The 13,721-nt window shown below is 37.1% G+C and overlaps 1 protein-coding gene across 3 annotated transcripts in view; it reads left to right on the top strand.

Annotated features, from left to right (window-relative positions):
* The window catches only part of khdrbs3 (KH domain containing, RNA binding, signal transduction associated 3), a 115,983-nt gene that overhangs the window by 52,694 nt on the left and 49,568 nt on the right, over nt 1-13,721 (top strand). For all 3 annotated transcript variants that reach the window (XR_015864068.1, XR_015864069.1, XM_088405666.1), the window contains exons 2-3: nt 1,501-1,619; nt 8,011-8,127. Coding sequence is in view for 1 of the 3 variants with exons in the window: in XM_088405666.1 (XP_088261792.1) it covers nt 1,501-1,619; nt 8,011-8,127 (236 nt within the window). In the remaining 2 variants the exon portion in view is untranslated. The remainder of the gene's footprint in view (nt 1-1,500; nt 1,620-8,010; nt 8,128-13,721) is intronic.

The following is a 13,721-nucleotide window of genomic DNA, read 5'->3' as shown; positions in this document are numbered from 1 at the left end:
ATTTTTATATATATCTAAATCGATATACAGTAGTATGCTTCCTTTTACGAGTTCACAGAACATAGCTAAATGCACTTTCGTCAAGTTCCGCCTATTTGCCTCTTTGCTGTCAACAATTTTTCAAGTGGACTTTGACGGGTTATGAAAAGGAAAGACTGAATTGACTTGTCTGTTCAAGACAAAAATGCAAGAGCAGTGGCACGCATGTACTTTCCATGCTCTGATCTTGCCACACTCGTCACTTGGGTAAAAAAAAAAAAAAAAAAGCTCCAGCAAAGCACTTCTGGAGATTTTCATTTAAAAAAAAATGGATGGGGTCTGAAGATGACTGCTCTTGGAAAATGAATGAGGACGTTTGAACAAATGATGAGGATGAAGAGCACATTCAGGAGTTATATCCATGCGTTGAAATGCGAGGAACTATTTGGTGTGTGATTTTTTTTTTTTTTTTAATGAATGGATAGATGTCACTTGTGGCCAGTACTCCTCTTAATTATATACCAATCGAGCACTGTTGTTATGTAGTTATATACATACACAAACTGTTATTTTGCCATCAAAAAAAGGTTTTCACTGTTTTTGCTCAGGTTTAATCATAAAAAAGGAATGGTGAAATGTTTCAGATTACACTAAAAATCTATATTTGTGTCAAAGTGTAAATGTGTGAGAATTTTACTTTCTCCTTTTGTCCAAAATAGCTTGGTGTCACTCAAATGACCTATTTTCAAACAGTGATTACGAGACAATGAAATAAGGTAGAACCTGACTTTGTTTTTTTAGGTAAAGAATTAAATCCAATCTTTCATATGATACCACCAATGTCTGCATAGTCATACAATACAATATTCTGTCAGCCTTGAAAGCTGCATCAAAATGCTCAAAATCGCTGGCACTCTAAGAAGTTGCCTTCCCAGATAAACTTTATTCAGTATTTGCATCTACGTGCATGCATAGATTGCTTCGTCTCACTTCCACCCTACCCCTTATAACCGCAACAGTATGTTATTCGATACGATGAAGAAATGACTCTGAAAGGACCGTAATCTCATCATTTTAAAAGCACACACCATGTGTTATAATTGGAAAGCCAGGATCTATGTAACCACTAAAAAAATTGTGTAAAATTCACCCAAATTATAGTAAAAAAAAAAAAAAAAAAAAAAAAAGGGGGGGGTTCGCTAAGCGAGGTCAACTTGTACTCTGAGAAATATGATACTCAAAAAACAACAAAAAAAATGAAAAATTGTACCATCCCTCCCATCATCCCAGCTGATTTTGGGCTAAAGGTTGGGTACATCCTGAAATAGTTGCCAGTCAATTGAATGGCACATCCAAAATCACCCACTTTCACACCTAGTGACAATTTCAAGACTTCAATAAAGTGAGGGGAAGCCAGAGTACCAAGATATAAAACACTCAAGCATCGAGAGAACATGCATTTGAACATAATTGCACCCATACAAATATCTGATCACTTCTTTCCTTTTTTTATTTTTTCAGAAATTGAGAAGATTCAGAAGGACGAAGGCAAGGAGGAAGAGAAGTTTATCGACGTCGTCATCAACAAGAACATGAAACTGGGCCAGAAAGTTTTGATACCAGTCAAGCAGTTTCCTAAAGTAAGTGGAGACATCGAATGCGCAGGATTTATTTATAGAAAATGCAACCTGCTCTAGTTTGCTTGTCAATTCCTTACAACAACACCATGATATTTTGTTATCGTTGTGTGTTATTATATGTACCATATCAAAAAGAAATCCTCGCTAGTCGAACAGTATTCAGGAGTCGTTCCTCCTCTCGCTCGCACAAACGCACACTACATCTCTATTATACTGACCTTGATCAATGCCACTTTGATGTCTCACCATATTCATACCTCTATGAATATTTATGAATATATGATTGAGGAGAATTATCTCACAGCGAATTTCATTTTCTTGCCTCCTGCGATGGATTTCTCTCGACATGCGGTAACTAACAGCCATTTTCGCTGTTCCCCAAGGCATTTTTTAGCAAACAGGAAGACATTTCAATGCATCGTTACGAACCAAAATGGGCACTAGAAGGCTTCACAGTAGAAGATTGGTCAACTGGTTTCTGAGGTCATGCCACACTTTCATGGGTTGATGAATTTTTGACATTTTAGCAAGATCATTCTGAGACCTAACTTATTTATAACTAACCAGAGCTAACTTATGGCTACATAACATTTCCAATTATGTGGAATGTGTTTGACCGTAATTTTGCCCTTTTGTCAAGATGCAATGGACGCTGCAGTGACATGAATGAACAGGATATTACGGCTCTGCTGAAAAAAAATAAATAAATAAAAAAGGAATAAAATTGTGTTATCATCCAAGAAAAAAAAACAGAACAAGTCATAAAATTATCATAGAACAGTACCATGAGTAATTGAAAGCTCTATATTTGGACAAACACGACTAACAAAGTTCCTCATCTTGCTTCAACATAGTTCCTTGGATCTCAGAAAGATTTGGATAATTAAACAGTGGTTCTAAACCTTTCAGCGCCGTACCTCCCGTGAAAAATTTTTTCAGCCAGGTGTCCCAAACAAGCAGAAACCATTCTGGGATGAAAAATAAAAACAATACAGAAGCTTTGTTTTCTTTGATAAATTTTAGAATTACATTTTAGTCACCTCCTACACATATTATAGTCAGCGACTCCAAAAGACAGATTGTGTCAATTTCATTACTGGAAATTGTGTCACGAATGACAATGCACATTTGTATGAAACAACGAAAGGCACGATAACCTAATTTTGCAACACGTCGCTTCTTCTTCCAGATAATTTGCTCTTAATTTGAAAAGGAAGATGTGGTGTTCCAGCATGGCATTGAACAAACAATAAATTAGATTTGATGATACCCGCAGAAAGTCTGTTAAAATCTTACATAACTCCCGAAGTGCCTTTGTTTACCACCATTTGAGAACAACGGAACTAAAGGCTTATGGGTAACATGGTGGAGTAGTGGTTCGCTTTCCAAAAATTTAGTGAGTCAATAACTGTAACTTCAATTGGTGTGAGGGTGAATGTTTTTGGGGTTTACTATTTTATAATCCTACTAAGTTGCCAAGGTCAAGAGTAAGTGGTCTTATATCCTTTGGACTCAAATGGACTACTCAAGCAACAACCCCATAACCATTCTCATAAATAGCAACTATCATTGTGATTCAGAACATTGCTTCCACAGTAAATAAGATGTAAGAAGAACTTGAATTAATTGGAAAAAGTGAAGATGAGCATAGAGGCTCGTATTTTCAATGCAGTGTGTCCGGCTTCACAGCATTTGCTTTGACATACAGTATTTGATAAAGTGAGCCACTGATATGCTGTTTAGTGCTCCAAAAAGCCACTGGGGAGGGGGCAAATTCAATTTCTTCTATTTGGCAGGTAGCAATGGCAAAAGTCATTCATTGGAATTGATTTTTTTTTCTCTTATTTGTGCTGCTGAGCATCACCTTTTGGCTGTGGAATTCAGATTGCGCAACCCTTTTCAAATGACCGTTTTGGGCTGTGTAACCACTCTCATATAGGTGTGCGTGTGTGTGTGTGTGTGTGTGTGTGTGTGTGTGTGTGTGTGTGTGTGTGTGTGCATTGTAGCAAGCTCTAAGTGGCAAAAGTGACCTTACTCTGTAAAATGGAAGTACTTTCTGAACTGTAAGCTATCGAGTACAGCCTAAACTATATTGTATTTAGCAAATTGTAAAATATATATATATATATATATATATATATATATATATATATATATATATATATATATATATATATATATATATATATATATATAATGTTGTTTTTTTATGACCCCAAATTCAAGCCTTGAGTGATATTTTGTCCATTCCTTTTGACAGCACATGCTTTTTACATCACAGGGAAAGCATTGAAAAAAGACACATAGTTCAACATAGCATGACCATGTAATTATCACAGTTATCACACACATTAATAACTCTGCAAAAAAAAAAAATCTCTGACTATAACATATTCATTTCTATCTTTTATTCCAAAAAACACACTTTCTGGAGATGCAACAATTAATCAATTAATCAACAGCTAATCGGTGACCAAAAATCAAATCAGTATTTTTGATTCCATTAGCTCGTACTAATAATATCCAAATCCTCATAATCATAAAGGAAAAAAGATGTATTTTTTTTCATCTGCTATGGAAGTAGACTAATTCACATTGTTTATTTAGAATCATACATTTGCAAAAATCAAATTTTATTTTGAAAACAATCATCAACATGTTTGCTAATTTTCATTATAAGGGACCAAGCTAGCAGCAACATCATTGGAAAATATATTAGTGTATTTTCTGCACTGTTAATTGAAATCAAGGAGGATGGAATAATCAATAAATTAATCAATTATTTAAAAAAAAAAATCAATTTTTCTTTCTGCATGTTTTTTTCAGACCTTGCTATCACTGGATCACTTTTATGCTATCAAAAGAAGTCCTTGTAGCTTTGCTAACATTGTGAACTGACTGTCCAAAACTACCCGCTGTTAGTTAATGAAGAAAAAAAATAATACCCTACTAGTATGCATTTGTGTGTGTGTGTGTGTGTGTGTGTGTGTGTGTGTTTTAGATTTTTTGGAAAACCAGATGTTGTTGTATTTGCCATGAATCGCTTTTTGAGGTGACATCAATGGTTATTCAGAATTTTATTTTTTTAAATTTTACCAAGTTAGTTTCTATGCATTTAATATTATTTTTCCTTCCAATTTAAGGGTCAGAAAAGAATGCTAGTGGTTAGTACGCTGGATCACTCAGCAAATGGCACTACAGGGCCATTAGCAAGGCGCTAGGAGTCCCAGTGGTTTATTTCCAGTACTGTGCTTTTCTTCCCTGCCTGAAGAAACAAGCGATTTATCCCTCTACTCTCCTTCTTGTCCTGCTGTCCTCAGCACAACGACTCCACTCCGGCTCTCTGTGAGCACAGGGCCGAGCCGTAAGACATTCCTCGAATGATGAAAAGATCTCAACTGCCCCCCCCCCCATCCCCCACCCCCACCACCATCACCACCACCACCCTTAGCCTGTTTCAAGTTGATGGTTATGAATTATAGTTTCCCTCCCTACTTTTTATCCAAAGACACTGCAGGTTCTTATATTTTCACATGCATCCTTTTATTTTAGTTTTGTTTTATTGCGACGGTTTCACAACATAACATCACAATCCTCTCCCACAGCGCAATGACATCATGTGACCAGACGGGTCATATAATCCTTCATGATACCTAAAGCATTAGCAAACCCCAGAGCATTAGTCACAGGACTGATTTTTGTAGATGATAAACAGTAGGGGATTTATTTTTTCTGAAGACGCATATATCGGGATCATTTTTCCATATGAGAAATGGTATTACCGCTCTAAACATATTTGCTGGTGTCATGCAGCTTTGAATTGACTTTGTCTAATGCACCAAGGAAATTGCAGACACCCTCTGGGCATTCCACATTTTAAGGTGATAGTTTTGATAATGGGGAATACTGAGTAAATTTTAATAATGGACATAATACTAAAAAGAAACAATAATATTCAATATGTATGTTAATGTAATGTGCAGTAAGTCAAAACAGTCACATGTAAATGGAGATCATGTAAACTTAATGCACTATAATTAAAACATGTTGAAAAGGTTCTCGTTAGCGTTGTGTATAAAGGCTCCATGCAGTAAACTGTTTAATTAAGGCAAATGCTAATTAAATTCTGCAAATTAAGTTTTATGGACTCAAAACGCTTTAAATAGCATCAGAAAATGTGCAGATCTCACTTGATGCTTTCCAAAATGAACTCTACTATAGTATATGGAATGAATTTTCCTGATCATATCCTCTGGAATACTTTTTTTACTTATAATTGATGATGATGATATGCATCGAAAACATTTCCTGACACCCGCTTTCTGCTGGATTTACTTTAAAAAAACATCAGTGGTCATTTAGCAGTCTTTTATGATATTCTAGTAGATATCAATGAAGAAGCACTAGGCCACATGAAGATCGAAAAATGTCCCGTGTCAATTGAATTAATCACCAAAGCGATCAATTATTTTAGTGCTCAAGTCGGTAAAGTTCTTCATTACATTTGGCTATTATGTACTAAGGTAATTGATTACCATATATATGTAAGTGATAAAGTATTTAATTACAATATTACTAAAATAATTGATTACTTTAGTACAAAGCACTAAAATAATTTATTGTCATACTAAGTACTAAAGTAAGTGATTACATTCCTACAAAGTGGTTATGTACTAAATGCTACAATCATTGATAACTTTGGTACTAAAGTCATTGATTACTTTGTAGAAAAGTAATTGTTTACTAAATTAATTAGCACATAAAGTAATCGATAGCCTTAGTTTTTGATTGCTAATATAATGCTAAAGTGATTGATTACATTAGTATCTTAAGTAATTTAACTTTAATTACTTTAGTACCTTTAATAATAATTAAGTACTAATGCTGATTTAATTGATTAGTTCAGTACATTTGTAACCAAAGTATCCAACTACACAATTAACTAAAGTAATTGATTATTTTAGTATCTTAAGTTATTCAACTTAAAGTACATACTTTAGTACCTATAATAAATATTAACTAATAATAATGCCAATTTAAATGATGATTTCAGTACTTTTGTAACTAAAGTGCTTAAATACTCAATTACCCGAAGCAACCAATTATTTTAGTACTTAATTAGCATTAGTAATTGATTTTAGTGCTTAATTGTTATAAGACCAGCCATTTTTAAACCCTCCTTCTGACAAACAGTTAAAAAAAATAAAACATGAATGTAAACATGTTCCATGGATTAAAAGTCTTTGGTGACAATGTAAAAAAAAATGTCTGGGATTGAAAGAGTTAAGGACAACATAATCGAGGGAAAAGTGATCTGACAAAGTGGTAGGTTTTGAAGTACAGTTTGGGCAGACAATAGACACACTTGTGGAAGAAAAATATAGCAGGTGCCTACTTTCATCTATACATAGGGCAGTCTGGCGCTCGGAGGGACTCTCATTATGTTAAAAAGTCCTAATGGCTGTAAAGTGGCAACACAAGGTTATTATGGGACAGCGACTATCTCCATCACTCAACATTTCAACAGAATGACTCTACCACAGGAGGCCACTTACCCCATTTTGCCCGTGTTAGGTTTAAATTAACGCAGTGGGTATTCACTCCAATCTAAGGCTATGGTCAAATTCACAGGAACTACAGTATTTTTAACATTTTAGGGTGCATACAATGGGTGAAAGTAAACAACAACCTTGCTGGAACTGTAAAAAAGGAAAAAAGTCCTAACCACATATTACTGTACTAGAGTAAATCACTAAAGCTCTTCTCTGAAAGCCATAGGCCTGGAATTGGCAGACCCCTCCAAATAAGCTAAGAGAACAAAAGGCACAGAGGAAAGGCTGAGGTGAGGTGTTACCCCCTGCTAGCTAATTGATGACCTGGACGGTTAAAGGAGACGGCCAAATAAGTCACTGGCGAAGGAATCGTGGAGTAAGGCAGAAAAGCTTTCGGACGTCTTTTGTCTCACTTTGACCGTCTCCGGCTGTGAGTGGAATTGGCTTTGGCCTGTGCGATGGTCTCTGAACGCAGCGCTGCTTGGCATTGGGATGCCACCATGTTTGGGTTTCACTGCTAAAATGTAGCAACCTTGTGAGTGGTTACTGTGAGTTTGGAAAATAACGACTATCATTCAGCAACCCCTTACTGTTTCATTATATGATCAATGATAACTCATACGTTTGTGTTACAAAAGCCTTAACGTTGACAAAATCCGGTTGATTCACTGCCTGTATTGATCCCGTCCAGGAAGCTAAGAAAAGGTTTTATTAGCTTTTGTGAAAAGCTTCTTTGGGTTAAATCCACGTCAAATTGACGCTGGCGTCTTCGTGCTTTATCTCGGGCAAACAGCTACTTGATTGATCCTTCCCCTGACTCTCTGTTTCCTTTCCCCCAGTTTAACTTTGTGGGCAAACTTCTCGGGCCACGCGGGAACTCGTTAAAGAGGCTACAGGAGGACACCCTCACAAAGATGTCCATTCTGGGAAAAGGGTCCATGCGGGACAAAGAGAAGGTAACGCAACTCCTAATCCTAATTTCAGGATGAAATATGATTAATTTCAGTTTTGAAATAGGATCTGTGTTTTAGTTTTACAGGGCGTAACACACCTCAAAAATATACTGTATTTTTCAAACCGCAAGCCACAACTTTTTTCTCATGATTTGAGACCTGTGGCCTTTAGTCCAATGCTGCCTATCTGCAGGGTTTTTCTTTTTCTTTTTTTTTCTTTTTTTAATTTTTTTTCAATGCTAGCCACTTGGAGACAATGAGATATTGTATCAAAGTTTGTGACATATATATGGCTTTATATGTTCCCTAAAAGAGTTAATAAATGAAACAAAGGAAGGGGACTCTATCGAAGTATTGATTTTGAGTTTGAACAAATATTTAAGTCTTTATGTTGTGAATATTCAGCCATTTTCCCTAAATATATTCATGCTAAACACACAGATGTATTCAGTCGTTTGAAAATAAGTTGTTGCTGTAAGCAGGCAATTAAAAAAATTACATATACCATTTTACTACGTAAATATTGTTACAACAAAATTGCTTCTTTATTTATTTATTTTCAAATTTTGCTGCTATGACATATACTGGTGCGATTTATGGTCCAAAAAATTACAGTAACAATGTTTTCAGGAGGCTATAGGTAAGTTGCCTGTTCTGTGCAACAAGACCACTGCCTAAAAATCAACCAATCATAACTCGGCATGTGAATGTCACAGGACCAAACTCCCCAAACTGGTGAGTCCTGATTGGTCTGAGTAACTGCGTTGTTTCCTTGGCTGCCCCCAGAGATGGATAAAAACAGATGAATTTTGCTGCTTAATTCCTATTCCACAAACAGCATATTAATTATTCGTGTTTCAAAAACTGGGTGGCATATTGAACTGAATTATTGTCGAGAACATTTTTGCCTTGACTCCCTCTTCACTGTTCTTCCATTAAGTTTTCAAAATGTCAGCAAAATAATGAGCCATCATGTTTTTGAACAACATTTTTTTTTTTTTCAACAAAAAGCATCCTGACATTTGGAAGATAGATAACGCCTGACAAGTAATGAATATTCACTCAAATAAAAAGGCTGTTGACAATTGAAAATGTTGATAGATAGTTAAGGGAAATTGTCAATGATTGATCATATGATACGTTAGTAAGAATTTGGCCAAAAAGGAAATAAATGCACTGTGTGGGGTAGCATTCGCTGGAAAAAGTGTTAAAGGAGTTGATTTTGGTCCACCATCCTCAGTGTCACTAGAGATAGTTGGTGGATTCCTTTAAGTTTGTAAACCACTGAGTGCTTCAGAATGAAATATGATTCCAAAAGAGAGCAGCTTACTTCTTCTATTGCAAAAGAAACATTTTGTTACAAGTTGTCTCCATTTTCTCCTATTGATAACTGCCAACATGTTTTTTTTGTCTCAAAAATATAGACATTCACTCCGAGGTGCTTATTTACACATTTATACGTTTTATTTACCTATTTTTTAAATGATGTGATAAAGGAGCATCTGAATTTGATATTACATTTTATTTTTCTCTGTTGTTTTTTAAGTGGGGGACATACAGTGGACCCTCGTTTTACGACATCCCTGCCTTATGTTTTTTTTCACCTTACGACATGGCCCGCGAAGTTTTTTTGTCCCCACTTCATGCCATTTCTTTTGCCTCATGACAAATCCAACATGGCAGTCATTATGTGCAACACATCCAATATGACAGTCAGTGTGTGCCCATACGTTTATACAAATGTCACCGCTTATGGCACTACAATACTGGAGATAAGCTGGAGATAATCAATGGCTTATTTTGTGAAAATGCATCACACATCTTTAGATTGGAATAAACACAAAGACAATACATATGCTCACATTAAAACTGGCAGAAATTGAGTAACATTTGGACCATATTAACTAAATTCAACCTCAAAACGATTTATCAACAACAGATCAATGGATATGATTATTGATTAGTGGCCAGTACTTCTTGCTGCTACAATGAGAAAAATCTTGGGTAAAATTAGGTATTACTTGGACTCAAAATTATACTTTGCAGCAAAATTCAACTTAACAAGGCCCATTCATCAACGATTATGTAGGTGTCTAAAGAGAGGATATAAATGACTCCAACGGCAGCCGCGAAGGAGCACAATTGATTGCAGACTTTGTTAGCAAGGGATAAATCGACTTGGCCGGGCTCGTCGGCGTCTGTGATTTGTCGGCCGCAATGATTCTTGTTATCATACAGCGCATTCTTTTTGATTACGGTGATCAATAGTCTCAGACATTCCAGAAGAGATCCGTCACGGAGATGTGCTGACCTGAGCACCTGCACCTGTCTGCACATGCCTGCTGTGCGATTTAAGACCCGGCAGCTGGGCTCAGCTTGTAGCAGCTTCCCGCTTTTATTAATGGCGAGAGTTGCTCCTATCTGAAGCCGTTTGCTGACTTTTTCAGTGTGGAGCGAAGCAGAATCTGTCAATGTAGTTTTCAAGGCTTGAATTTCTTGGTTCTGAGAACCAGAAAGTCGTGCCGACGCGCAGGCAAAAAACACCCAAAGGCTCCTTCATGAGTAAAAATACAGTTGCCTCCCTGACACAAATGTATCGTGTAGGAGTTGAAGGCCTTTATGCATATGTTATTCTACGTCGGTGCTTATCACTTATATTTGGCAAAGCACGGACCATAAATAGGATTATTATATATTAAAATTGAATAAGTACACCTAAAACTGTATATTTTTTAACGTTAACAAAAGAAAGAAAGGAATATGAATCAGCTTTTTTTTTTTTTTGCACCATTTATACAAGTTGCAGGTTAGTGTAAAACCAGTATTTCTCAACTAGTGGGGCGGGACCCATGTGGGAGGGGGAGGTAATGCCAGGGGGCACTGATGACCCCAGGAAAAGGCTTTGTTTTTGTCATGTGAAGTACAATCATTTTTTTTTTCAGGCACTCGGATGGACTTGGTTATTTTTTCGCTTTTAGACTAAGCTGTAACCTGTACAGACAATAAAAAACAATTAACAGTTGTTAAATTTATTTATATTGCTTTTTCATTTTGTTAAGTTCAAAAGGGATACAGGTTTAAATATACTTACACAATTTCTATTGATAATAATTGTATTTATAGTCAGTGTGTGTGTGTGTGTGTGGGTGTGTGTGTGTGTGTGTGGGCGGGGGTCCTCTTTCCTAGGGGTTGGGCAAAATATAATTGAGATGCACTGTTCTAAAACATAAAAAAAAATAATCAAAAGCATCAAAATGCCTTAAAAAAAATGCCACACCTTATCTAATTACAATTACACCACATACCAAAAAACATGCATTTTCCCTAAGGTCATCCGCGCCCTCTGGCATCACCACACATTGTATGCTCCCCCTTCCAAAAAAAAAAAAAAAAAAAGATCTAATCCATCAGTTTCAGTTTTCTATAGCCGTTTATCCTCGCTAGGCTCACTGTGCTCATATTTACGAAATTCACATTGTTCACAATTTTTGAAGCCCGAAATTAAAACATATTTTCTTTATCACCTCCAGTTCCCACGTATTGTATGTTGACCAATTAAAACGTCATCATATTCAGCTCATTGCAGTTCTTTCCATGTCATTCCATCTCATTAGTGTCCCACATCATTCCACATGGTTGATTTTTAATTTTTTATTTGGCCTTAGCTTTCATACTTATATTTTCCAGAAACCACCTTCTCTAATTATGTTTCTAAATTGGTAAAACGAATGTTTCCGCAGTGATTTGTACGAAAATTTCCCCGCACAAGTCACAAATCCAGCGGTGTGTTGAGAAGATAAAAATGGACATGGATAGCATGTTTCCCTGAGCGCCGGGATAATTGCTGTAATATTTGCTGCTCTTGTGTTGACAATAACGTCAGCGGCGAGGTGTTGAAAGGCACCGAGCTGTCGGGTTCCGAGTCTGGCCGCCTCGTTATGGCACCTCAGCTGTCCTGCCGCTGTCAGGGCCCGATGATGTAGAGGCATCTGTGTTTCGCAACCCCCCTCTTGTTAGCGCCGTAATTAACTCATCCATTTTCCTCGATGGGACTTTCTCTCCCAATCCCAACGTAGACCATAAAATTAATTTACTATGCTTCGCTTGCAGCGGGCCCGTTGTGATTGAATTCTTATTTTAATCGTCAGGGTGTGCCCCTTTTGTTCTAGTCTTTTTGTTTTTACTTTTCCGTGTTTCTTTGTTGGAATAATGGCGCTTCACACAGTGATTAATAAACGTATTAGACCTTCTGAAATAAAAAGACGACATCATGTCGCCTCATGAATTGTTTGAACAGTGGTTGATTGGCTGAAAAAATTCATTTGAGATGGAAAACATCACAGGAGGTAAACCGAGCAATTCTGCTTCTATTTCTGTCACATATGACTAAACTAAAGATCAGAAAGAACATTGCTGAATGGTTGGCACATTGTCATCACGGCAGAAATTTTCAATTAAGCTCATGCAAATACATGTACTGTTAGAACGTTATTCATGTACACCTTGATTTAAATTAGTAAGTTTTATCACTTGGAGGCTAACTAAAGATCAAGCTACCACCGGTAATGAGTTTTTTGTGTGCTTTTTTTTTTAATGGGGACTTCTAAAGCAATGGTTCTCTAAGTGGGATACGTGGACCCCCAGGGTTCTGTGGCCTGACTGCAGGGAGTCCGTCAAATAATTTGGGTGTTTTCAAACTGATTTAATTTATCTTTTAACAGTTACAGATTAGTGCCTTGTTAGGCATAATCTTTGTTTTTGGCGCCACCCCTGGCCACTGTTAATGGTGCATTGACAGTGCGCTGTCCTACCTAGATCTGGGGTCGGCAACCTTCGACATTCAAAGAGCCATTTTGACCCAATGTCCACAGATATGGCAACACTCGGAGCCACAAACACTTTCTTATTTCTGAAATGAAAATGATTTTATTAAACCTTATACACTGTACAGGAAGTGAGCAGTAACCCCTTTCCTTTGAAATCTCACACAGCTGCAGTCATATTAGCAGCGGCCTGGACGTTGAATTAAAGTAAAATCTGTACATGATCAAACATGATAACAATGGAGAGTTTACACTAGAAGAACCCATCCATCCATCCATCCATTTTCTATAGCCGCATATCCCCACAGGGGTCGCAGGCATGCTGGCACCTATCTAAGCTGGCTTCGGGCAGTAGGCGGGGGACATCCTGAACTGGTTGCCAGCCAATCGCAGGGAACACAGAGACAAACGACCATTCACGCGCCCAATCACACCTAAGGACAATTTTAGTATGTCCAATTCACCTGCCATGCATGTTTTTGAGGTAAGAGATTTCCAACGGTGAACATCCTGCGCTATTGTGTTTCTGCCTTGACAATGTCTATGGTTACGTGCGCCCACTGCCCTGACAATGTGTGTGCCTTTGCTGTGGGTGCGTTTGGTGACTAGCATAGCATGTCCCTGTGAAAGTAAAAGCGAGATTTGTGGCGGGAGTAGATTGCAACTCCACAGAGACATGCCGTGTTACTCATTAAACGCACCCGAGCACACAACAGGCAGAGAAGAGCAAAGAATACATTCACCAGATGGTTGGAAATCTCATCCCTAGATTTC

This window comes from Hippichthys cyanospilos, chromosome 21 (genome assembly GCF_059441005.1).
Source record: "Hippichthys cyanospilos isolate Australia breed blue-spotted pipefish chromosome 21, RoL_Hcya_1.0, whole genome shotgun sequence".
Lineage (NCBI taxonomy): Eukaryota > Metazoa > Chordata > Actinopteri > Syngnathiformes > Syngnathidae > Hippichthys > Hippichthys cyanospilos.
This window is presented reverse-complemented; position numbering and strand designations above follow the sequence as displayed.